Raw genomic sequence first — 27535 nt, 5'->3', positions numbered from 1 at the left:
TTTTTACCGATATACATCGCTTCTCTTCGAATCGACGATATAATTAAGAACGAGCTCAGATGCAACGAGAGCGACGCGTCATTGCTGATATCTCTCCTCTGGTACGTGTAATCATTTTTGGCAGCGAAAAGGGGCGGACGTAAAAACCGCTTTGGACTCGCGCCAACGATTTTCGCCGCATCGCCCCACCTGTTACCGTCTCTATATCACCCACACACGCATATATATTGCAGACACGCACACATATAGATTGCACTACTTCGCAACACCGGTACGTCACCGTGTCCGAGTGATCTTTTTATTTCCGGTGAAACCGAGCTCGTAGTAATTTCTACCTGGTTGTGAAGGCAAGAAAGCAAAAAAATCTTCCGGGCAAACTCATCGGAAAAATGCACTTCGGTTTAAAGCGAAGGGGAGAAATATCGATAAGAACAATATTTTCAGGATGTCCTGCGTTTAGACGCCGCTTTTTGTCACGACCGTGTGGGTGAGATGAGAAGAGACACCAAAAGAGAACTCGAAATATACGACTCACTCCATCGATCGTCGCAAATGTCACAATTGATGATTGTATGATTTTTAAATCGCTGAAGTACGAAAGTAATTAACGCGCTCGCGAGATTCTTCCTTCCTTCGTGAGAATCTTTCAAACGGATGGCTCACGATGAATAATCCGACCGTCGTATATAATTTTTCGTCGGCGACGGCGGCAGCAACGTCGCGAAATATCGCGAGATGAGAATAAGGATGAAAACGTTGCGCCGAAATTACAACATAACGCGCTTAAGGAAACCATTTTCCCCAGAGGAAACCCGTTACGCGAAGAAAACGAGGTATCCTAAACTGTGTTTAAGGCTGTTTTTCGCGTGAACGTGAAGCACAAGCGACTACGGCAAATACGACAGCGAGAAGTTATCGCACTCGTAAGAAATATTTCGCGGATTAAATCGCAAAAGGAGGTCATTATCGCGGAAGTCATTAAACTCTCCTCGTTGCATTGGAAATTCAGATGTCTGTTAGACTAGCGCACATATTTTTTGACATACACAAGCGCGCGCTATGCGCACACTATTGTAGTTTTTATTTTAACGTATAGTGTGAGTGAACACAACCTGTCACCGCAATGACAGGCTAGTATATATTATAAACCATATAATATACATTATGTCAGAAATAATGCATGAAAATCAAAATTAAAAAATAGTGACAAGGAGGAGTAGAAAACACCATGTGACTAAAGTCACGTGACAGAGAAAGGAGTAAAAGAGAAAATATTATATATGTTATAATATTCTATATATTTATACATACTACATATATATATATACCGTAATCACTTGACACACACAAAAGTCAGTGACTCCGCCGCGGTCACGCGACCGAGGTCAGTGACCTTACTGTAGTATGTATATAATACATATAATACAATATAAAGTATAATATTATCGCTTTTCTGTCATTATTAATTTACTCTCTCGATCTTACCGATTCGATTCGACTCGACTCGACTCGATCAACCAACCAATCAATCGGCAACGCGGAAAGGAGGCAACAATAAATGCGATACATTTGACTCAAAAACGCGCACTTTGCGGTACACATGGAGTTTTTTATATAGGATTTTGTGAGATGAATTTCGGAATCTTTGCAAATCATTTGCATATTCGCACTTTTGTTTTCACCTGCACCGCGCAGAATTCGACGATTTTACGTTTCAAATAAAATTCACAATCCATCGTTAATGTTCGAGTAATTGGATTATTTTTAACAAGCCCCGTTGTGGTTGCGCGTCTTCTTTACTTTCGTGATCGCGTGTAGGTTTGGAGCAGCGCACGATCTTAAAGGATTCCTCTCGCAAACCGCCAACGGCTTCAATCTTTTAACGAACCAACCTTCGCTGAATGTAACAAACTAACTACGTCGGTAGTCCTCGAAACGCCATAAAGCTCGACTGCCTGATACCGCAAATGCATATTTGCTCGCAACCGCGCAGCGCGCTATTGCGCGCACACGCGTGCACATATATACATATATATATGTATATATATATACTTCGACCATTTGTGTCCTCCCTGTTATGTCAAATTGACGTAATATGCTCGAAAAAGCGCGTGCAACATGATTCGAGAAAATCTAATTTTTACGCATTACAAGCGGGCGAAGCAAAAAATTTGACTTTGATATTTTTAAAACGGCGCGAGAGACCGAAATTTTAAATATCCCCGTTGAAAAATTTCTCGCACACGATATTATACGCAATATGTGTTTAAGATACATATAATTATTCCCTGACATTTTCCCGTTCGTTGTACATTTCCAGAAGCAGTTACACACATATATATATATTTTACATATACACACATACATATATTACATATTATTCGAATGGTAAAGTTTGAACTAGTTCAAAGTTCACTCGGGCATGAAATTTGAAACTTGTACTGTGTGCAACTGCGATATTCTCCTCTGTACACGAGTGTTACATGTGTAATATATAAAATAAAAATGTATTAACCACATTTTTTTGAGAGCAGAAGCGGATGTAACGAATGTACTAAATATATCTAATTTTCATTTTGTCTCGAAGAATCGTCGTTTCGGAAAAATACCGCGTGCGCGCGCGGGTTTCTGTTATCTCGTTCTCGTTGTTTAAAAACCCGTGCATTCGCATTTGCTTGATAAATATCAAAATGAAAATTATCGCGTTTTATCGCTAAAAAAATGTCGAAAATAAAACGGGAACATATACTCTCGAATGTTAGAACCTGATGCGGGTCATTATCTGAACGTACGTCGATAATCAGGCGCAACGACATAAATCGTCCCCCATCACGCTCTTCTGCGATCGATATCTCGCGTACACCCTAACTAGATTGGAATTTTATCCGAGAACTCCGCGCTCGATCGAGAGAATGTGTGCGAGAAAAAGACGAACGCACAGCTCCTCAGAACTTATTGAGCAAAAAGAACGCACGTTTCCCTCTTTTCTTTTTTCCCTTCATCCTTTTTTTGCTCCTCGAAGGCGGCTTAAAACACAACCCCATTACCGGTAATCAGATGGACTTGATCCCTCGGGGATAGGAGGCTTTAAAGGACTTCGAGACGCGAGCCGGAAGGGTATCGGGATACGCTGACACGCTACGCGAACGTAATTGAAAGTTTCCCGACGTCGTCGCTGCTCGCTTCGCAGTCTCTCTTCTTCGCGAAAACTTTACGGAGTTCGGCGCGCGTTGAAAGAAAACGGTTTGAATGGGACTTAGCATACCGGGCAAGGGCGGGAAACAGACCGCGTACAGCGGTCGTCTTTCAGACGACACTCCGCGGCTAAATCTTTTAACGAATGTCTCGTCAAAGATGTGTTTCCTAAATGTGAAAAAGTAAAAAGGACTCGACGGACGACGAGAGAAAATAAAGAAAGAGAAAGAAGAAGATAATTTATTATTAGAATTCAGAATGCGTAACCTTTGCTTCGCAAGTCTCACACAGAAAAATTGAAAAGTGGCAAAAATAAACGAGCGTGTGTGTTCCGGTCTCGTCGCTCTCATTGGTTTCTCTCTCCGGTTAAATTTAATATTAATTATACATTATTATACGGCGGCTTCTTTGAACGGAGTTCATTCTCTCCGCTCGCATTATCGATCGCGATACATAGAAGAGAAATCAATGCGTCGACACATATGTACTCGGGTATTATCGCTCCAATCCAGTAACCGCTTAATTAAGGCGATCGCCCTCGTTGCCTTTGACATGGTCTTCCATGCAAGCACAATGACGACGAGCGTTTAGTTCGTGTTGATGAAATAATACCCCGCTCGCATAATCGATTTAACTTCATAATACACAGATGTTGTAGCCCGTACTGAACTAATATGCCGGAACACAATGCTACACAGCGGAATATTCTTTGCTACGATGTAATACGTTGCCGTAATATAATACTCGGTATCATAATCCTCGCGTTATAAACGCACAATAAATGACTTTATTGAGATTTTGGTTCTTTGTAAAATTTCAAAATTAAATTTTGTCAAACAAAAAAAAAGTACTAAAAGGCACGCATTAACGTTTTTTTTTTTTTTTTTTTTTTTTACGCACGTACGGAGATACACTTACTGCGTGACTCTTTCGGGGTTCTTTATCGATCGCACATAAATATTTTATTTAGTCAATGGATATCCCCCGCGACGCGATATTAAGCATTCACTGCGTCTCGTTGGCAATGCTGCAGCAAAATGCGCGGAAGTCTCCAAGAGAACTCTCGCAGACTTGTTTGATCATGAGGGATAAAAGGGAAGAAGATACAAATGAAGAAGGATCGATATATCGTGCGGGGGTAGAATGCCGTGGAAATAGAAGATTTGGGGGGAGAACGTGCAGTAAAAGAAAAGAAGGGTGTGGGGAAGTGGGGAAAGAAACACGCGCGAATCCCTTTGTGCGAGCGGAACAGATCGAACAGAAAAGGAGATAAGCGAGTTAAGAAGATGAGTACACGCGAGAAAGAACAAAACGACGACAGACAGAAGACGACTTCTTTATCCCATCCCGACTACTCTTCCGGTTGGGTGGAATAAATTTCTAGAAAAGATTCGCAAGAGAAAAATTCTCGAAAGGCAAATTAATCTCGTCATCTGCGCGCTCGCAAAGAGAAACGCGCGCGCGCGCGAGCAGAGAAATTAAATATCCTTTTTTTCCTCTGGTAAGAGTCACGCAAAAATCCCGAGCTCTATTTTTTTTTCTTTATCGGACCACATTTCGGACAGGCCACTATCTATGCAAAATTGTCTGTACCGCCGAAAGAGGCTTCGAGTTAGACGCGCGACTTGCTTCCTCTTCGAGAAGTTATTTTTCAAGAGAAGAAGGTCGATGAAAAACGCTCGATCGGCCCGAACGGGACCCGACTTGACGCGCACATTCGGATACGCCTGATTATTCTTCCCGCGTCGAAAGCGCGCCTCAAGAGCGAATATTGTGAGGAGGATTCCAGACGTTATCCATTATTCCGCAGAAGGCATGGCGGTCGAGTAAATCGCGCGCGATTTTCATCGACGAGCTCAGCGAGGGGGGAGAGACGCGCAACCTTTCCTCCTCCCTCTCTCGACGCCTGCTACTCGCTTCCTGTCGGAAGGATGGCAATCTTCCCTCGTCTTCGACGATCCGAAGATTTCCTCTCGATCTCACGGCGAGATAGAAAAGCTCCCCAAACCCCCGCTGCGTTCGCGCGCGGGGTGAGAAGCTTCTCCCTCGACGCGCATCTCATCCCTCGCCGACTCATACTCGATTTCCTCTATGTACGACGCGCCAAGGCGATGCCTCGATTCCGATGAATATTCCTTGGAAGGAATTCATAACGTCCATTTATGCACGGGTCAGTAGCTCATATTCCGAACGTTCCACCCCGCACAATCGGCGCCTGCAGTGTCGGCTCTTTGGCTTCGCGCGGCAATTCCCTCGTTGACTAACTGCTTTTTAATTTCGCCACTTGTTTCGCACATTCCCCATTGCGAAAGTATCGCAGCGTCAAATCTCGACGAATAAAAAATAGAAAGATATTTTTAATTGGCTGCGCGCGAGAGAGAAAGAGAGAGAAAAAGAAATGCGGGCTTAAAGGGAACGTTAAAACCAGCACCGTTGCTGATAAGAGCTTCTTTCTCGTTTATTTTTCGCGGACTTTCAGCGCAGCCGGCGCGGCGGGCATGCATCAGCGCAGATACGACAAGCGTTAAAATGGCGGCGCGCGACGATAATGCGGCCGTGCTCACCTACCCGCGACAAAAGTGTCGACACGCACACGTACATACATACGTAAAGTCGCTGTGGAAGCTCGCGACTTCTCGACGACCTACACGACCTCTTGTAGCGGGTGCGCGACCTCCTCGGATCTCTCTCGAGCGTCAACCTATTTTCATCTCGGATCTTGGAAAAGGGTAGGAAACGGAGAAGAGGAAAGAGGAGAAGGGAAGATGTTGGGAGAGTAGACGAGAGTAGACCGTCGCTCGGGATGGGGCGTGTTTGGGGAACCCTTTTGCGGTACTCCGAAGACAATGGAGCGAGTGCAAGCAGGCCGACCTGACAGAGGAGGAGTTGGATAGTGGGTATAAAGGAACCGCAGCGGCGTCTACGAGAAGAAGCCTTTCTCTCTCTCTCTCTCATGTCTTTTTTTTTCCACCGTCTCTCTAGGTAGATGTTCCTCTTTCCTCGTCCTAACTTGCTTATCTCCTTTTCAGTTCGGTCTACCTGACGCGAGACACCTCCGCGGCTCGCTTTTCACGAGTTTCCGCTCGAAAGAAAATCAACGACGACAACTTCGGACGACTTCGATGGTATTAATAGTCGCGTTGTCTTTTTTTTCAGCGTTTCCGCAATGAAAAGAAATACATATATATATCGTCTGTAGATTCGCGCAAAGTTTGTTTTTTGAGAAGACAAAAATTGCAAAGTTTGTTTTTTGAGAAGACAAAAATTTACATATTAACACGCGGGGAAGCGGAAGACAGTAACAGTCTTGCATTCGCGACGGTTTCGAATTTTTTTCTCGTCGCTCTAATAAAAAGCGCCGATGACTAGCGGAATGGAAAAAAACGCGAACCACTGAAGAATGCAGATCTCCTCGCATAAATTTGCAACTTGCTACGCGACATGCATTTAAGAGAATAGTGTCGTCTGGCGTGGAACACGCGCGAACTTTCCGAACACATCCTGTTTTGCATTTTACACACGAGCGGCCGTTAATTTCGAGTACGTCAAACTCGAACTGCGGCGCGCATACACGGATCACGAGAAGCACAGCCCTCCCGGACTATTCGGTTCTGTATAATAGCGCGATGGGCGATATTCAAACCTACACACGTCTCTACCTACCTACCTACCTACCTACCTACCTACCTACCGATGTGAAAGGCAGACCTCTGCTGTCTATCGATCTCGCGAGTTCTCGCCGAGAAAGCCCCGCGCACAATCGCTTGACGGACCCATTGTCGCGGGTCCGCTGTCTTAGCCCTTCAGTTTCCACTGTTCTTCCACTCCGAGACAGTAGAATCGTCTTCCTTCTCTCTCTCTCTCTCTCTCTATCTCTCTCTCTCCCTTTATTCTTCTCGTCTCCTTTTCATTTCGTCTAATTCTTCGTCTCGGTACTTTCGCAACGATCTTCACGATTTTGACAAAATTCGAATTATCGCCCGGGTGAATTAAAACAATTCGACTATTCAGTTCTCACTCAGATGTGAGCTAAGTAATTCCCCGCCGTGAAATAAAAACCAAGAACATTTATTATAAAGATATAATTAATAGATATGTATAAATATATTGAACATAATTCTCAATGTGCTCTTAAATATTAATTCCATGTAACTTTGCATTTGTAAATATTTTCTTCTAATTATTTCTTCAATGTGCTCCGATGGTGCTTGTCCGCGGTCGTTGAGACACTTACCTCAGCGCGAAAAATCGAAAGATGAAGATCTCGCGTCAACTCGACGACTATTTATCTAATTTCACGAAGCGAAACGTGCGGAGTTTAATTTCGAGCAAAAAAAGCGATAACCTACTTCAAACTTGTTTTACGCATCAAGATGTATATATACGTACACTGAACGAACATTAAATGGAAGATCTTGCGCGCCTGGAAGCCAGCAGCTATCTTCGTGCTTTGCCTCGTGGACAATTCGTCCCAATTTCACACACCAAACACAATCAACTCGAGACAATAAGACATCGCGCTCGCAACTGTTCGCGATCATTCGTCGTAGATGATGGTCCGAGGAGCGCGCCAGCAGCGACGACGCCTTTGAGACCGGCGCGCTTGTCGGAAGTAACAAGAAATGTCTATTCCGCGAACGGGAACAAGTACAATGTCTAACCGCCGTTTTCTATAAGAGGTAAGACAACCGTAGACAAGCTTACAAGGCGCATTATGCGCCGAGAGATGTGGTGGTTTGCATAAAGCTGGTGATAGCATTCCGCCGCATGCTGAGAGAATGGAAACGCGGAATAAATCACCGACGCGATAGCACAAATCGGGGTTAAATTGTATTTAGAAGCGCGATGTATGTGTACGCAGATGTGTGTAAAATGTGTATGTGTGTAAAATGGAAAAGAGAGAATAATTGAAAAGAGAAAAAAAAGAGAGAGAGAGAGAGGATGTTATATAAAACACAAAGAATAAAAATAATAATAATAATTGATAAGCAAAAGCAAATAACGAAAATAATTCGAAAAATTGTAGCAGATGATGAAAAATCCATAACGAATTTACACCGAGTGTCGCAAATCGAGTTATATCTATAAATAAAGAACATCGCGCGCGAATTGACAAATGCTTACTCTCGTGTATTCCCGTGGCTGTATTCGCTAAAATTTCGATTCCTTATTAATGGGAATGCATAATTTGGACTGATTGAGTCTCGGTTGCATTTAAGTTCTCCGCGTTTCTGCCTTAATTAATACATTCCTCCGAGACTCGCAAACGCACGTTCGTATATAACGTATAGATATATCGCCGAATGCGCGCTAATGAAATAGCGGTTAGCGGGGTGTTGGGATAGAGCAAACGCTTCCGTATAATCAAGCTTCTCTCGCTAAATCTCGTAGGAGTCGCGCGTTTACGCGCGTTTTATCTCCTACCGTATTATACAATTATTATTTATCGCGCGCGATTAATGAATTACAGACCACATACTTTATATTCCGCTGAATAATAAAGAAAAGTTTCTAAAATTACAATCTCGCGAGAGGTAGAAAGGTTGTCTGTCGTCCATTCTCTCTCGTTTTTAATCTTTAATCGAACGCGCGTGTAATCTCGAGTGTATCGATTGCCGTTATTTCGCTAATTCATCGCGCGGAGTAAGAAAAGGAAGAAAAGAGAAAGAGAGAAGAGCGCGATGGATGCACTGGTTTCAACGGATTAAAAAAGAAAAAAAAGAAAAAAAAACTGGATCAACGCTATTGCATGCTAATAAATTTGTCACTTTCGGCGGAGATCCGCCCGAGGAGATCTTTCACCGGCACTTCGTACGCAGAGCGGCTCTAATACGTTTTTAATGGAGCCCGCATCACCACCACCACCACCACCACTATCACCATCACCACCATCACCGTCACCGTCACCGTTCTCCCTTCCCGTTCCGCGATGAATAATGAAGTACGAATTTAATTTGCGCCACCTTGAGATTCATCTCAATCTAAAACGAGACTCCCGATCGCATCGGCGACAAAATGAAGCCAGGTTGAAAGGTTGCAGGTGATTTATGAATGACCCAGAGGTTTTCGTATCTGTCCCCTTTTAAAGTTTCATACGTGCACTTCGGCGGTGGGTCCGCATATTTCTAGAAAGAAAGTGGGTCAAGGCAATAATGCATGAATTTTGCGAAACAGAGCGGAGTCGTTATAGAGAAAGAGAGAGAGAGACGCGTGATAATTTATTTAATCCTCCTTCCATATTTATGTACACGTGCAACATATGTCATTTATTAAATAAAACCCTGAACTGTTGTATATCTTTTATTAAAAAAAACAAAAAAACAAACGGAGACTTTAATATTTCTCAAATATTCCCAGTAGATAGGTATTGTGTTTCACACAGTGCATTTACTCGCGTCTAATTCTCACGGATATCGTTTTGATCGATAAACCATCACGTATTTTACACGCGCGAGATCTAGTGGGTTCGATAATTACGATTATACAGTCGCGAAAGTTTTTTTTTTTTTTATCCAGTCTTGTTTGAAGCGAGTGACGACACAAATTCGATATATATAGTCTTTTTTTCTTTTTTTTTTTTTTTGTAATAAAATGTGATACCACGTTAATCGATCTAACGGATATTACGTGTCCACTTTGAAGCGCGCGGTGTCGGTTTTAAAGTCCAACCGTTGCCACCGGCTCGCTCAAATTGGATTCCGAAGTCATTTTGTTGCATCGACCATGAGTGAAGTGTTTTTCAGAAGGATAATACATCTATAGAAATAACTGTCGCGAAAAAAAAAACCTGAAAGCTTCTCGTTACATTTGACGCCACTCTTTGCGTTCAGGGTTACAGAGTCACGTGTGCGGTATCGTTTAACATGGATATCTCGATAACGTTAAAATAGTATTCGGTTCGAATCCGATAAAGTAACGCGATGTATCTAATGTAATATCTATATATACATGTATAGCTTGTACGAGTATATACGTGTGTCTGAAAAATTCTGACACATATTGGCTCACATCAAAGTAATTAATAACTCGATAAATATCGCGTCATTTTGCAAAATGACTTTTTTGTTTACCGTAATTCTATTTTCGTCTGTGTCAAAAATGTGTTTCCATAAAACGATTCAATAAAATAAATTTCAATGTCACGCAATCTAAAATAAAAACTACGTGCGCAAACATGTTTAAGAGCCTATACTGTCGGCAAACGAAAGAGAGCTGTATGCGCGAGTTGACTTACAATCGCGATTGTAGTTCGACAATTTCGAACACATCGCGTGTGTAAAGAAAAAGAAAAGCAAGAGATTTATACGGTAACGACGTCGCGCCATTGATAACAACTATACAAAACTTTTTTTCCATTGTGTTACATTTGAACTCGTTGAGTTCGCGGTATATACATCCGCCAAGACCTTAATTCGTCTACAATTCCGAGCCGGTAGATGAAATCGCGCAACACTTCTTATACGAGCTTCGGGCCTGACTGAATAGAGAATTTCATATCGATATTCGATTTTCTCATCCGGTGTAATATACTTCCTCTTTGCGGTCACGCTTTGTAGACTAGGACGAGAAAGAAAACAACAAAACACGAAATTCGTGATTTTGGTGCCGCTATTACGGAAACAGAGATATAGCGTATACGTGTTGTGTATATATATACATGTACAAAATATATATACATGTAACAACTATATATGCATATATAGTTGCTATATATAGCACGTATAGCTGCTCGGAGGCGAAAGAGACTCACGTCGATCGATCGCAGAGAGAAAAGCACGGCTTTGTGTTTTAATGGATAATCTTCACTTCACATAATTTCTCCCTACACAGCGCGAGAGGAAATATTATTGCGAAGTAACGTCCGTATCAGACACCAGTTGCGGAACATTTAACATACACATCCAGACAGTTACATTTTATGCTATTACATATACCGAATCCGAGAGAGTTTTTACGAGAATGGAATTTTGCGATTACACAAGGATTCGAGAGATTAATATTTGACAAGTTTCAAAGAGTTATTGAGCGAACAATAATCTCGCCAGATTATTTATCTTCGAGCGAAGAGATGAGTATTAAATCGATTCGCTAAATTACCAAGAGGCTCACTACCTCCGGAGGGGGGGGGGAGCAAATCCACCAAGCGCGATTGAATATTTAAACGAAGGAGAAATAGCCGGTGCTTCAAGCAGAACTTTCTTATTATTAAAAAGTTCGCGATATTATAGAAAATAGCTTATTACTTTCAATGTGCTCGAGAGAGCTCTTCGATAAGCCTCGCTGTTTCAAAACGAGGACTCAGCTCTCAAGCAAGCTGTTTTATCATTAAAAACAATTTTGCTCTCTGGTCAAAGGGCCGAAATATACATAATTTTTTTTTTTTTTTTTTTTTTTTCCCTACATCAATCAATCTCTCAGTTCAGACTTCTCTCGAGTTGAAATTACGTCATATTTTTTTACTCAATCCTCAGCCCTCCGCTGAAAGAGAACAAGACTTTGAAGATCGAATTATGTAGTACAGATTGAATCCGATGTGATCTCGCGAAATAAAAAACGCTTACAACTGTCTTGTTATAAAGCCAATCTGCAGATCTTCGACGCCTTCGATATCGAAGATAAAAAAAAAGCGCGCGGATGAAGGAAAGAAAAAAGGATTGAAAAAAAAAAAAAATAATTAAATCTACATACATTAACCTAATAAGCGTTAGTCTAACGACATAACGAACGTCGCGTCGCGCATTTTTATCGCGCGCCATTTCTCAAATCGCACTTTAGCACAACGGCCTATACTCAGAACCCGCCCTCTAGCTCTAGGCAATTTATTTTCATTTCTACTAACGATTCAACCCGTTTCTCTGTCCCGTTTCCCCATCCCCTCCCCCTCGCGTCCCACTTTCTCTCTTACACGGACGACGAATAATTTGAGCCCTCTTCCGTGGAACGCGCGATTCACCCAGTCCGATCGATCGCATTAATGTTACGGCTCCGAGGAATCTTGTAACGCGATTACGAACGAGCTGGAAAACGCGTATAATGGCTTCCGCATCTCGGACGATGATGCAATATCAGAGATGGGTCGGACACTGATTCAACAATATTGCTTCCGGGAATATTTGATATCAGGATTCCCTATTTATGGAAATTATTATTTTTTTTTTCTTCTTTCGACAAAGCAAGCGTTGCAACGTGTTCGAAATAGTTTTCCCTTCCTCCTTCTCCCTTTTCCACCCTCCCTGTTTATTCTCTCGTCTTTCCGCGGCGTGTTTCGCAAAGTTGCGCAAAATTGTGTGTATAAACGTTATTGAACAAATACTTTATCGATTTTATCGACGTTGCGTATATTCCGCAAAATATAACATCTCTCAGAACTGTGTGTGTGTGTGTGTGTGTGTGTTTATATTCTACTTAAGAACTTGCAAAATCGGGGAGAGAAGGAGAATTGTGTACAACAAATAATTACTTCTTTAATAAAAACGTTCGGTCATTCAAAAATTTACCTTTATATTAACATTTCTTTTCTCTCTCTCTCTCTCTCTCTCTCTCTCTCTCTCTCTCTCTCTCTCTCTCTCCTTTCTTGCTCCTCGACGAGATTTGCCGTTGTTACATCTTGATTGTGACACTTCGTGTAAGCGCTTATGATACATAAATTTCTCCATACAGATGTGTGCGCACCGCTGCTTGATTAAGAGAGAGACTCAACTTCCCCGGACGGAAGTGACAAGGAACAATACAAGGAGATGAGAAGGATAATACAAAGAGAAAGAGAGACAGAGTGAGAGAGAGAGATAGAAGGATACTGAAGACGACTTGAAACTGCTTGCATACGGTAGCGTAATACACGTAACTGCGTTAAGCGCGAGCGCGCGCGCGCGGCACACAACACGCGCGCATTAAGGATAGGAATAACGATATGTCGTTTCGCCGGCTTTGCGCGACTCTGATTCGGTCCTGATGTAATAATGTCGCGCGCCATGTCGCTTATTTATCCGTCACACAAAAGACATCGAAGGCAACTAAAGGCTTCGAAGGTCTTTCGGGCGCACAAAGGTGACCTCGCGCGCGCCTCTCGGAACGAATGCGCCGTTATTTGCTGTCGAATAGATTTACGTATTTTTGAATAACGATAAAGCGGCGCAACTTTAAAGGGGCCTACGACTTTGAAAAGAAAGCGCTTGCAGATCTGTACGTTTGTTTGCATTTTTCCACGAATGACAGAGAGCACGTTCGATAAAAGAGTTGATTAAATTGCTATACTAAAAATATCTTTTCTATATATTTCTTTGTGTCCTTTTAAAAAGCCCTTTCGATCGACGCGCGTAATCTTCGTTACGCGCAATTGAATTATAATTGGATTTTGTGAAAAAAATTAAGCCAGTAAAAAATAATTAATTAAATTTTTATATTAAAAATGCCATTTATATTTTTTACTGGCTTCAAAACAGTGTTCCTTTACAACTCTACCTTCTTGATCGACGCGCTGAATCGACTTCGTTCCGCGACCGTCTTCGTTGCGCGTAATCGAATTATACGAATCCCTTTAATAGCTCATCGATGCCGACATTAGGTCCAAGTGACTTGACTCGCTGCTGGTACATACTACGTCCTCTATCGTATATAGTCGATGCATGTTGTATAGAAACCGCGCGAGAGGTTGTTTGCTACTGACAATTCGGAGATTCGGGGAACGCGCCTGATTGAACGTAACACGGCACACACGACGCACACACAGCGCGGCTTAATGCGGTTGCTTGCGAGATATTAAGCCGAAACTGGGCCATCCTGTGTCGCATATTGATATGGGAAACGCAATGATCGGAGCTTTTCGCTCTATCTCTCTGGGGAATAGCTACGGTGACGAGCGGAAAGGAGAAGCGAGGAAATATCGGCTCTATAGTTCGTTATTTTGTGTACACATTCGATTTTGAATAGTATATAACGTTGTTGTTGTACGCAAACTGTAACAACACATCGCCCTCATAAATATTCCAATGATCAGACAAACACTGTGTGACCGAATTTATTTAAAAAATAATTACATATAACAGAATTTAATATGAAAGTTGGAACTAATATTTAAAATTGTATAAAAAAAAGACTTGAAATATTTTTAATGTTTTGATGACATCTAATAAATATTTCTATAATAAATGTTCTTTAATCGTTGGAATATTTTTCTTACACGTGTGTGTGTGTGTGAGCCGAATCGAACTAAACGACGATTCTCTTGAAATACCTTTGTGCTTTTCTTTTTTCTGCTAACCGCAGTTGTTTCTCAAATGTTTCAGCAAAATGTTTCGTCTGTTGTATTTTTACGACACGAAATAACTACCTGTTTCGGCTCAACTTTTCGTGAGACAACTCTGTGCGTGCAAAAGAGAGTCACCGTTTATAGTATCGCAAGACGTAGCGGCAATGGAGGTCAAGTCGCATCGACTTATTGTCACATCAATAAATTATTTGTCCTTTACCGACAATCTTCCTCGCTCGCCTGAAATAGGCGATTCACAGGCTCCGTTTATATCTACGAGTCATAATGTACGTATGTCGATTGTGTGTGTCACGTAAATGGCGCTGTCGTGCCATTGGTTGGGAGTAGCAAAAAAATTATTGTATACAACAACGCCCGGTCGAGGAGCCGATATATCGGCGCGTCCCGCGAGGCGGACGTATTCGTTCGCGCGTGAAATCTGTTTGCCAGCTTTATCGCGCGCGCGTAGTTTTATGGCACAACCATTTGAAAAATAAAAAAGCTCAGCGTGTACCGAATGCCTCTTTGTCCCGTTCTCTCGCGTCTCGCGCTGATGCATTTTTTAAATTGTGTAATATCCGGTTTATTAGCACGTATAACGGTTTTTTTCAACGGTTTTTCAAAGAGACAAATAAAAGCTTATAAATACTGACTGAAAAAAAAGTCTCTCTTTTATTATTATTGAATTTGTCCCTTGCCATGCCCGTTTATTTTATTATTTAACAGAACATCAAAATATCTCAATATAATATCTTAGACCTGATACATAAAAAAAAAAAAAAAAAAAAGAAAAAAACAAATTCTGACACACTTACCCTCGGTGACTTGCGTTTGTTGACGTTTTCGACGCACGGAAAGCCACCGCACTGAAACATAGAACAATATATTAAAGATTTTGTTCTACCAATTATGTCATGTAATAACGAAATAAATATGCGGAAAGATAGAAAGTATGATGATTATTACGTGAATTATCAGAAAAAAGATTTTCCGCGCGTTAAATATTAAACTATAACTATAAAACACGCTGGAAAATATTTTTATGCGCAAAATATCACGGCCAGATAAATATCCCAAAAACATAAATTGACTTTATATTATAATAAACGATACACGATAGCGTGGTATGAGCTATAGGATATGAAGCTCGCGTGACAGCGGAATTTTTCAGTGCGTGTGCTGTAAAAGGGTCGCAACGAAATGTCTTATCGGAACAAAATTTGTGTAAAAAGTTCGTAATTGCGGTATCCGTTACACATCGTTGAGATCATTACCCGACTCTATTAACACTCGCGCAATTTCCCCTCAAATGTATGATCGCGTAAATCAAGGACAACGCGATTCTACATTAAGCTCGATCAACCTCGCGATAATTTGATATCTTTCTCCTATATCTGTTTACTGTTTGACGAGATAAGGAAACTGTCTAACGTTTCCGTTCGCTTGTTGATGGTCACGAGAACGAAACGAGCGTCGCCACGAATAGCTAGTGCACTTATAACTTCGATGTATGTACGAAGCACGTGCATACGCGAGAATGCGATTTACTATTTTATTGCGCAAAAATAGCGAGCGCTCGTGTCGAGCGATCGCGAGTTTAATTGCACCAGCGAGCGGGCAAAGCAGTTGTTTATAATACAAAACGATTTTCTTCCGCGTCTCTCTAATGCCTTTTTAATTAATGCCGAACCACCACGAGTGTTTTTCATTTTATTGTTTTTTTTTTTGTATCGCATTATATTACATGTATTGAAGCAATTAAAAAAAAACAACAGGTTTTTTTCTATTCTCAATAACGAAGAAAATGCACTGACGCTCGAATTTGCATTGTGTAAAGTTTTCGAATAATTGCAAATTTATATAATAAAGCCAAAGCACGAGACGTCATTGTGCGCGAGAAAACCCAATGTTTTTGGTTGAAAATATAAACTTAGGAACATTCGGAACATGTCTGGAAGGTGGACGAATTACGAGAGAAAGACGCGACGGAAAGACGCTCGCTATTGTCGATGATTTGCCGAGCGGTCGCGACGTGGAAGAATAGAATTGCTTCCCGCTTCCGGCGAAATTCTCGACATATTCCCAGAACACACTGTTTTCCAGTACATATGTATGTAAATATATAAAATATATATATATATATATATATATATATATATTTAATTCTATTATTAAAAAAACCGATTGCGAATTGTGCATATCACATGATGTGCATGTCTAAAAATATATACATTTAAATATATATTTAAAATAAAAGTGTAAATTGAAGATACCAAATTAAGTTTTGCAAGTAACTCAAAATAACGATATATTTTTATGTTACCGCTTTTAACTTACTATTTGATATTATTTTTTTATTTTTGCGCAATAAAAATATCGTCGTGACCAAGTTTTACTTCCTTAAAAAATTTAATAGGTGACAAATCCAATTCTTTACCAGCACCGGTTTCTTTTTTCGTAAAAGATTTAGGAAGTATATACACGTATACACATACACACACAAGTACATTTATACACGGAAAGAACAGCATTTTATTCGCTATCGCTCGAGCCATGCTTCGCGATGATTAAGTCGTCCCTGGAGTTTTGTCCTCGGAGGGCGGAAAAAAGTTCCATGGGGAAGACTTCAACTTCTTTCTATCTAGGACCGTAGTTTTATCTCCGATCACGCTTCGTGCCGCGGTGCGGTCTCGTTTGCGCAAAGTCGAGCGAGATAATCGATACGTCTTCGTCCGTTCTCGCCATCTCAAGCGGCCCGAGATGCTATTTCTCTCGTCGCGCTTTCTTTGTCCTTCACTTACGATCTTTTTTATTATCGCGAGAGACTGGGAACAATTCATGCGACGCCATTTTTATCCCGTCATTAATTAATGATACACACTAGCATGATATAAAGATAACAAAAAAAAACACTCTTTTAGAAGAAAACGCACGCACGCACGCGCACCCACACACAGAGTTTTAATGAACGAAATTAATTGTTAGCTCGCGCGACATTAAAGATCAGTGTGAAATGTCGAGCTACGCGCGTAACCGAAATTCATATAGCGAATATTTGAGGCGACATTCCGCGACGTTCTTCGCGAATCGATTTTTAATCAACGCCTCGATGTGGACGTGCGCGCTGGTTGTTGACAATTCTTCTTTCAACGCGAATTCTTGACAAGACGGAATTGACATTACGTTTCGAGTTCCCGAGCTCTCAAAAGCTGTCATCGCGCTGAGCACGCACTTCGATTCGCGTTTTTAGCGCGCGCGCGCGGGGGTAAAAGGAGCGCACATATATCGATCGGCAATTCTCTCGCACAATTCTCGCGTAATAACGCTCTGAATAATAATGTAAACGTCACAATGCAAATTCGGCGCCATAAACTGCTTGTGCAAACCATAAGTAATTTACGGCACATTCGATTAACGTGAACGGCGCATTTGCCGTGAAATATTTACTCGCGTTTGACACGAGACTTTGCTCACTGTAAATCATCGGAAGGACCGCCGCGTGTCAACAGGGATTTTCATTTTTGTTGTTGACGCGCGAATATGGCGAACGCGAGAGAGCTCCGGACCTCCCCTCGTTTGTTACGTTCAATAGAAATTAATTCACTTTTGCAACCACGTTCCTCTTACATTCGCTTCCATCTCAGTTCGTTTTTTCCCCAAAAAATGTCGATTTGCACTAATGTCTGACATTCTAACCACGACGGTTGGCAACTGCACGTGCGTGTTGGTCAAAACGCGCGAATAGAAAAAAAAAAAAAGAAACTAGTACGTTTTAATTGAAACGCAGAATTATGCATATACGAGCTTTAATCGCGCGTGTTGCATTTATAATTGCGAAAATTTGAATATCTTTAATGGAGATACGTGTTTTTTTTATATCGCATTGTAATGCGAAAAGATAATGAATTTCGAATGTATTTTCGACGACTTTATATAATTCTTCATTAAAAATATTTATCGGATCCGACGAGAGGGCACATTTTATTTGCGCGTCTAAATTTTGCGAACGCACAATTTCATGAGAATTTCAATCTTTTGACAATGACAATGTGAGAGCACAAGTTTTTGCATCTCTTATCAAACAAAAATAATAATAATAATAATCTACCCATATTTAACTTCAAAAAGAACGACGTTTATTTTTCGCTATAATTAATTGGTCGTTAAAAACCAAGTTTTTTCGAATATTTCCGCTGGTTTCGAAGTAAACTTTAACGGCATAATATAGCTCGAATTGTGCCATCGATCGAGTGTTGCTATTACACGTACTCAAGAATATGTAAAAGACATTGCCGCAATACGTATATACGCGACGCGATATTACAGCAACTAGATCGCAAAAACTATAATTACCATAATGTGCAATACACCATTGCGCCAAGAAAAAACGCGCAACACATATCGATATTGTAATCTGAAACATATGAACTACAATCCGATCGTATCATTTTATTTTTGCTCACATCGCTCGTCATCGATAAAGTCGATCTACTCGTACAAGTCTCTGTGTTCTGGTAAATTTTCCGTTGCGTTTGTCAAATCGATCACCAAACGTCTTGTAAAATGTTTATCTCGTTTCAGTAAAAAACAAAACAAAAACACATGAAAATAAAAAACATACCACACCTACGTACCTTTGCTTCACCTTTACGTCGTGTTTTTTTTTTGTAAATATTTATTTTCAACCACAGATATAAAATGTACGTCATATAACACTTCGTCTCTCGCGAAGAAAAGTATCCCTCGTGTTGAACATTCTCGCACGGACGCGAAAGGAAGAATGTTCTCGCGCGTAAAGGAAGAATTAACAAAATTAGAGGAACACATTGTACATATCCATTAACATGTTTTATTGCCGGCCAGGTAACAACCGGGACAAACAGCATGCAATAAAAATTAATTAAACGCGGGACGCTTTTCTCACAGAAGCATGAACTTTCGCGCAGTTCTCTGTGTGTATCTTTGATCCTCCTATTGCGATGAGACCGTACGTTTATTCGTGTGTACACGCTCGCTCGTTAACACCGTCTCAAACACGTATTCGTTATTTTCACTGAGAATCGTGTGTGTGTGTGTGTGTGTCTCTGTGTGTGCGTATGAAATTTACGTATCGGTGTGCGCGGAGTTTTCGTTCAGCTGCCTTCATTAACGAGTTTCTCGATTAATTATCGCGACGCCGCCGAGTTCTCAGCTCATATATATGTGTTTAGTTAAATATCATTGCGGCCGGAAATTACTTTAACTTCTGATTCGCCGAAGGAATGGGAAGTATATAACCGTCAAAAAGTTGTGAACATATCGATTTAATTGGACGGCTGAAGTTTGAATTTTGTTGGTTTTTTTTTTTTATCTCTGTTTTGGATATGATAATTTTTCATATGATATCATATTTCAAAGTATCTTATGCGTTTTTATATAAATACATTTTTTTACGACTTTTTTTTATTTATACAAAATGCGCTCGATAGGATGTCGCGACATACACACAGTCACAGATAAAATCATCTGACGTTGAATGTAGAAAAAAATTAACATTATTATTTATGTATACATGTAGCTACTCTCTCGCATGTATTATACTATGTGACACGCGCTTACATTAATAAATGCACTTTGAAGTAATGTACATATATAAATATATATATATATATATATTTATTTATTTATTTATTTATGCACGCGCATTAATATGCATTACTCAACTCATTAATAAATGCAGGATTTAATATCGAAAATCGCGATTCAAAAAACTATGACATCATCGTCGCGTAAGTTCATTAGCTGCGAATTCGCGCATTCATAAATCCGCGACACGGTCAACGTAATAAACGTTGTACGTAGTCATTTACGTCACTCATCGCGCGCGATCACGTGCGAAGAAACACGGTCGAACGACGAAAAAGTTCCGATTGCACGGGGATTGAGAAAGACGGCCGTAATTAATTAAACGCGGTATATATATATATATATATCTATATACTTATATATATATTCCCCAGACGGACGTCTTTCGATTCGCGCTGCAGCGGCTTCGAGGATGCTAGATCGGAAAATGGAAAGAAAAAAAGATAAGTGTGATTAATAGAGTGTCGAGGAATAGTGTTGCTGTTAGAACAAGTTTTCCCCTTTTGACGTTGATTGATCGTCGCGGATTAATCGTCATCTAATCGGCTGTGTTTCGTTTTTTTTTCCTCCTCTCTGCAACGCGGTGAATAATAAAATCCTATTTAACCAACCCTTCCGCGCGAATTCCTAACTTTTTGACATTCGAAGCGACGTTCGCGAAAACTCAACATAACATCGCTCAAATTGGCTACATAAATAACAGACTTTTCGCACTATCGTTTAGTTCGATAGCTGTTTATGTAATTCATTTTGCAAATAACAGTCACGTGTGAGAAGACGGGAGGAGGCACATGTTAACCAGCAGGTACGCGCAAATATAATTGCTTCCGTGACGAGTATAATTGCTCACTCTTTTCACGATTGTATAGCGGTGCGATACGTAATTGCGCTCATTCCGCCGTCCGTTTGATAATCACTTTTCGTGCCGCGAGTGCGTTACAACGTTAACGACGGGAAGTAATATTAATAGGAAAGCAAATCAGTCAAAGAGGCGTTTTCTCACGGAATTTGGCACGTAAACAAGTTTTCCAAGTGAAGAGATGTGACAAGCGAAGCTGGAGCACGTATCTGCGTATATACACGTGCGACTCTCTACTTTTGCTTATTGCGCGCAAGGCGATGTAAAATAGCGTCGCCATTAATTAAGAAAATGAAGATGATTTTTAATATTGTAGAAAAAAAAAAAAAACACTCCGAAACGATTAAATGCAAGTAATCAAAATGTAACGTGTCGCCCGCGCAATTTCTTGTGTGAACTGATAAATCTAGGTTATCTATCGTGTGTTGCCACAACGTCACGTATGGATGTACGGAGAACGATAACGTCGACCGGGTTACATCGTTTGCGCCGGTAATCGCACGGCGATCCTCCTGACGGATATTCTCGATTTGTCGCCTTATCTAATCGTAAACGGATACGCGCATCGTAGCCGCGTGTGGCCAATTGAGCAGCAAGCAGGTGACTAAATTTACGAATACGACATTCTACTTAAAAGCTGCGATATTCCACGTTGCGAAATACGCCAAAGATACCAAAATTTGAAAAAAAAACTTCTAAAATTAAAAAAAAAAAAGTACAATATAAAAATTATAAATTCTCTTATCAATTTAATTAATTCTTATTCTTTTTTAACGCGCAATTATCATTTTAAATTCTTCTTCGTTAAACCGAACACTCGCGTGTTTGTAGAAAATATTCGGTTATTTTTATCTTTATATACCCTGTGTATATATAAAGGATCGACTTTTGTGCCGCGAAAATCAAGTGCCGTGTTATCAAACAATAAGCGCGTCGGACTGGTGTATTATACTTTGCTCAATAGCGAGACCGAGAATATTTTCGGAACCGAGATGCACGAGATTTCGAGAATACTTGATAAAGCGCGAAACACATCGGAAAGTAGAGAAATTCTTGGCAGACGGCCATTAGGAGAAATATGAACTGTGCTTTGGTAACACGTAGTAAATTTCGCATGGGATGCCAGAGCAGTCGACTACTATCGGAATGGAATGTATTATAGTGCGGAAAAAAAAAAAAAGAGACGCAAGAAAGAAAGGGAGAGAAAATTGTTTTTGTTTCGTGTTTGTTATCTCTCGGATACGTTTTATCCGCACGCCACTTGCGCTCTCTCGCCGTTCTTATTGACAATATAAATTGACCGAGAAAAAAACCCAACTCCAATTCGAGAGATTGTTAACGATATCGTTAATACACACCGATAAGTACTTACATGCGAACACTCCGAAGAAATATAAACACACGTCTCTCTTTTTTTTTTTCCCGAGGAAAACAAAACTTTTTATTCGAAAAAAGCGGGTTGTCGCGGGTTGTTCGTTCGCTAATTATTGCACGCAAATGTCGAAGAAGAAGAAGAGGAGTGCTGTTATCTTGAAGATGTTCCTCTCGGAACAATGGGTGAGAGTATCGATCGTCGGAAGTGAGCGATAAAACAAGCTGCGAGGGAGCCTCCTAAATGGGAGGGATTTATTTTTAGTCTCTTGTGTATGTACGCGCGACTCGCGCGGTAGAGAAAGTCTCGATTTTTTGTGCTGACGGAGCGCACGCGCCTTTCATAGAGCACATCAGGAGAAGAATCTCTCGATGAGCCTGACTCAGCTATCGGTCGCGCGGTGTTGCGCACGGTCAATGACATCCTAGCTGAATGCAAAGATAATGTCCGTTTCCAATCACGCATGTCGTGAATTCTCGGAACGTGAGATTAGAGATAACAATCTCAATTGCTTCTTGTTTAAAAACAAAATTAAACGTACTACGTGCACACGAAGAGCAAAATCCGCGTCATCAATGTATTGGCGCCTGTATACAATCCAGAGATAGTTGTTTGTGTGTGTGTGTGTGTGTGTGTGTGTGATTAAGAAAGATTAGACCTCGACGAAGATTATTTGTCCGAACTCGTAACTTTCGGGCTCGGGTGATATTTCGGTTTTCCACTATAATCGCACCGACAAGATTTGTGGCCGTTAGCGAAATCGAACTGTCAGATAACTCGTGATTGGCGCCCTTCCAATTTGCTGGCGACCTTCGATTCCCGAGTAAATGACCCTTTCCCTTGTTTCGGCTCTATGTGCGGAAATGTTCTCTCTCTCTGTTCGCGATAAAATACGTTCGATGAATACTCGACCAAATTCAATAGATTACGAGAGTGGAAAATTAAAACAATGTTGAAGTATATTTGTAATTCCACCATTAATATTATTACCATCATATCAACCTGATTTAAAAGAATGCGAATAGACGTCGAGAATTGATTTTGATAGGATTGATTTGGTTTAATAATCGAGTGTTGTATCGAATTGATATATATAAACAGGAAATAGGAAACAGGGAGGAAGGGAATGAGGAAAATAGTACTCGCATACCTTGGCGTCCCGACTCTTCATCTCCTGCCTCCTGGGAACGGTATTCTCGCCGTCGGCATACACGAGATTCCTAATAAATCCGTTGAACCTGGGCTCGAATATCACGCTGGGCAGTGCCAACAGTGTAAGCTTGCTGTTGTACCAGCTGGGCATACCGCCCACGTAAACGTCCGAGTTCCCGGCGAGCTTGCCGAACTCGAACTCCTTGCCGCGCGATGTGGAGACCGCGCTGACACCGTCCACGGTCAGAGTGGTGTTCTCGTTGCACCTGGTGATCTGCACCTTGTGCCAGTGGCCGTCGCCGAGATCGTGGCCGACCGTAACGATCTGGGCACCCCCGCCGAGATTGTACCTCAGTCTGAGAGCGCTCTCGACCAGCTTCACCTCGAAGAAGTCGTAGGTGCCGCCGTCGTCCGTGTAGAGCAGCAGACCGTTGCCCTGCTCGGTCTTGAACTCAAACTCCAGAGTGCCGTTCAGACCGGCGTTCCATTTGCGAAATTGCGCGTAGCTCGTAGACGAGCCTTCCAGCAGAAAGGAGCGTGCCACCTGGCAGGCCAGCAACGCAGCCAACAGAAGCGGCGCCATCAAGCGCGAGGGATGCATGATTCACTCGGTCTAAAAACTGGCCGCTAGGTTCTGCAGTACATTCGAAGCGTGGGGGTTGATTTGTGTATACGCGCGTATATAACGTCACGCGCTTGTACGCATCACGCGTAAGAGTTCGGGGAGGTGTGGGTGCGTGACGTCGGCCACGTTGTGCCACCCAGTTTCATCCGTGTGAGCACGTGAGGACGCACGCGCGGTTCGCGCGTGTAGCTTGATATGCAGTCTGCGAACTTTACGTGCTTTTAGCTCCGAGTGTCTGCAGAAAGATATATTTCTCTTTCTCTCTCTCTCTCTCTCTCTCTCTCTTTTTTTCGTAAATTTGTTATCAAATTCGTCAAAACGTACGAACGTTTCTTATCTTCGATCGCTAACGTAACTTTGCTATTGAATTTTTCAAATTCTCGAGAAGAGATGATACTTTCTTACTTTGCTGTTCTAATATGATTGCTTCAATTAGCGTGAAATATTCGCTCGTCGCCTTAATAAAGGTCGATATTTCTAGATATGTTCAATTTCAAGTTCAGTCTGTCGATCGATTGGACGCATCGAAATTCTCGTGAGTGTTTATCCTCCGAGTGCACTTAATTTTTTTTTTTTTTTCTAGAGATAACCAGATTTTTTTTACTCTTGCGCGCGTATGATTTTCAATTTGTCTGACACAAGAGATTGATTACCGAAAAAGGAGCGTTTCAATTAAACCCGTCGAGAGTTTTGGGTCCGCGTAACTTATAATCAAACGAACAGAGAGATGGTGTATTCTTTTTTTCTGACATCAAATAGAATCACCGCCTAACGCGTCGCTCAATTTGTTCATACCAGCATCGTAGCTTTGCGGAATATCTCTAACAATCTTGGTCACAGTCACTCGATTGCATTTTTTTACGTTAAAGAGACATCGAAGAAGTAACGTCGAGATCTCAGTCGGATGTTTCGTCAGTTTTCTTTCTTCGCGGAACACGACTAATAGTTTTCATTTTCTAACAGGAATTCGAGAAGCTGACCGGATTATTTTTTAAAATTTTTTTTTTATCGGGTTTACATTCGAACATCGAAGATAACACACAACCAGCGAGTAGTGCGAGTTTAAGCTCGTCGAAAGTGAATAGCGTAATACTTCGTACAAACTTCGTTCTCTCTCGCTGAAAAAGTACTTGAATTGTCTATTCGAATATATCGCCAACAATTTCTATTGAGAGAGAATATGTTATTTTATACATATATGTATATGTGTATATATATATATATATACGTGGATATGGATAATTCAACAACTGCGTGTGTTTTGGAAAGAAAGATCGGATTTGGAACGACTTCCGCAATTTTCTTAGAGAATTTTCTTGAAACCGACTTGTGCACAACAATCCAGCAAAATCCGGCCGGTGGTGCGTCGAGGGAATTATTCCTTGTATCGTTCCCTTCCGTATCGAAGGGGTGCTTAGCCGCGATCCAACTATATCGGGTCGCCTCCTCGCGTTGCGTCGCGTCGATGACACACTTTTACGGTGCGACTTCTTCGGCGGAATGTACGCGCGCGTTTGCTTGTCGGAAACGACGGCGCCGAGAGGCTCTCGCCGGATGATCAGTTCCGTAATAAGTTCGGAAACGTCACCTAACCTCGAGCTTCATCTCCCGCACGAAGGTCACCGGATGGAGAGCGGTCTCAGCGACGAGCGACACGACCTCGACCTAATCACGCGATGAGCACTTTCACCACACACCAGCTCTGTCCCTCCCTCTCCAACGTCGCGACGCAGAATCGCGAGAGACCGGGGGATGATCGCTCGGCACGTTCGCGACGACGACGACAACGCCGTTCCCCGACGTGGTGTGGAGCTCTCTCTCTCTCGTGGTATAGCCTTCAATGGCGCCGGCACAGCGCGTAGTACATCGGCTCGTTAAGCCGTCAAGGCGACTACTACTCGCTCGCGGTTCACTCACAAGTCAGCCGTCCGCTTGTATCGCGATCGATCCGGCTGCGCGCTCCATTTTTCTTTTTCCTCTCTCTCTCTCTCTTTCTCTCTTCCTCTCTCTATCTTCCTCTCTTTTTCGCTTTCTCTCTCCTACGCAGGAAGCTTCGGCGGAAATCGGACGTGCACGTCGAACGCGCGTTGAACTACCGTAAATATGTTCTACCCCGTCGCGTTCTCGCAGTCGGTAGTCGTAATCAGTTGACCGATTTCCGGTGGTGGATCGACTCTCTCGACGGCTCCCGGCTTGATACTAGCCTGGCGAGACGAAGCGACGCTCGGTCGAGACGCTCGCTGCCGACGATGGTGCGACGCCCCCGGCATGACGCCGACGCCGACGCTGACGACGACGTCGACGCCGACGCCTCGCGCCGTTTCTCTGCGCAGTCGCGCGTTTCGGTGATAAAGAGAGACCGCCAGAGGGAAATAGGAGACAGAGAGAAAGAGAAAGAGAAACATAGAGAGAGAAAGAGAGAGAGAGAGAGAGAGAAAAAGAAAAAGAGAGAAGAAAACGCGGCGCAAGAGGGTTGTTCTTCGCGTTGGTGCCTGTCTGTCTGTCTGTCCGTCTTTCGGTCGACTGTAGCGTTAAAGGGCTGAAGGCGAGGTGGAGGAGGAACAAACGATGTCGGTGCATACTCGGCAATTGCGCTCAGGTTGCATCGCCAGCAAGAACATTAGCGACAAGAAGCGATGAAAAATCGTCGGACAAGCCTCGGCGATCGAAGATCAGAAGACGTTTTTTCAACCCTTCCTCTTCTCTCTCTCTCTCTCTCTCTCTCTCTCTCTCTCTTTCTCTAATTTCCAAATTGAATATTTCTGTAAATCTTGATGCCGTTTTATAAATCGTTGATCGATGCTCGGAGCTTTCTATTTCGAGAACTCGAGCGAGAAATGAAACTTTAAGGTTGCGGCGCGCAGTCAAATCGATCACATTACATTTTCCGTGTGACGTGACTTTCTTCGGGCGCGAACGTGTATGGAGAAAAGACAAAAACAGAGAAGGGGACGTGAGCAATGATACTTTCGGTAAATAAAAGAAATAAAGTGAGAGAAAATACGAGATGCCGAGAATATATTCCGAATCAAACAGCGGGTGAGTAAGATGTAGGTGCGAAAGAGGAAAAACTTTCGAGCAACGAAACTCCCTCTCTCGGTGCTGAGAAAGCATGGTGGTGGTCGGTTTCGGCGCGCGGAACGGAAAACGCCGATCCGAGAGAACGATACAACACGAACGAGCAGATGGTGAACGACGATTTCGCCCGGTCAGAAATTCAAGGAGTCTTCGAGAACTTGTCGACTCGAGTCGGCGATTTCTCTATTATGTCGGGGTAAATTGAGCGCGTTGGTAAGTGCACACGATTAACCCCTTCTTATATCCAATTTTGCGCAAATTGAAACAATCTCGCGAGTTTCTCTCTCTCTCTCTCTCTCTATCTCTTTCTTCCTCTCTGCAGCTGCATAATTAACTACACGGTTGCGTAATTAACTACATCAATATATTAAAAGCTAACTT

The 27535-nt window shown here is 42.0% G+C and overlaps 1 protein-coding gene across 6 annotated transcripts in view; it reads right to left on the bottom strand.

The window, feature by feature from the left end:
• LOC109852126 (neurexin-1) overlaps positions 1–26292 on the bottom strand; it is a 168825-nt gene extending 142533 nt beyond the window's left edge. For 5 of the 6 annotated variants that reach the window (XM_020422981.1, XM_020422982.1, XM_020422983.1 and 2 more), the window contains exons 1-2: positions 23450–26292; positions 15259–15309 (exon numbers count right to left, since the gene is read on the bottom strand). In XM_020422981.1, the coding sequence (XP_020278570.1) occupies positions 15259–15309; positions 23450–24052 (654 nt within the window). In that variant the 5' untranslated portion in view covers positions 24053–26292. Of the gene's footprint in view, positions 1–15258; positions 15310–19077; positions 19181–23449 lie in introns of those variants that run through there. The other variant, XM_020422986.1, reaches the window with a different exon arrangement.
• Between the last annotated feature and the right edge of the window lie 1243 nt (positions 26293–27535).

The sequence above is a fragment of the Pseudomyrmex gracilis genome, unplaced genomic scaffold (assembly GCF_002006095.1).
Source record: "Pseudomyrmex gracilis isolate BER0280 unplaced genomic scaffold, ASM200609v1 scaffold_24, whole genome shotgun sequence".
NCBI lineage: Eukaryota > Metazoa > Arthropoda > Insecta > Hymenoptera > Formicidae > Pseudomyrmex > Pseudomyrmex gracilis.
Note: the sequence above shows the minus strand (reverse complement) of the source record. Positions and strands in the feature narration are given on the sequence as shown.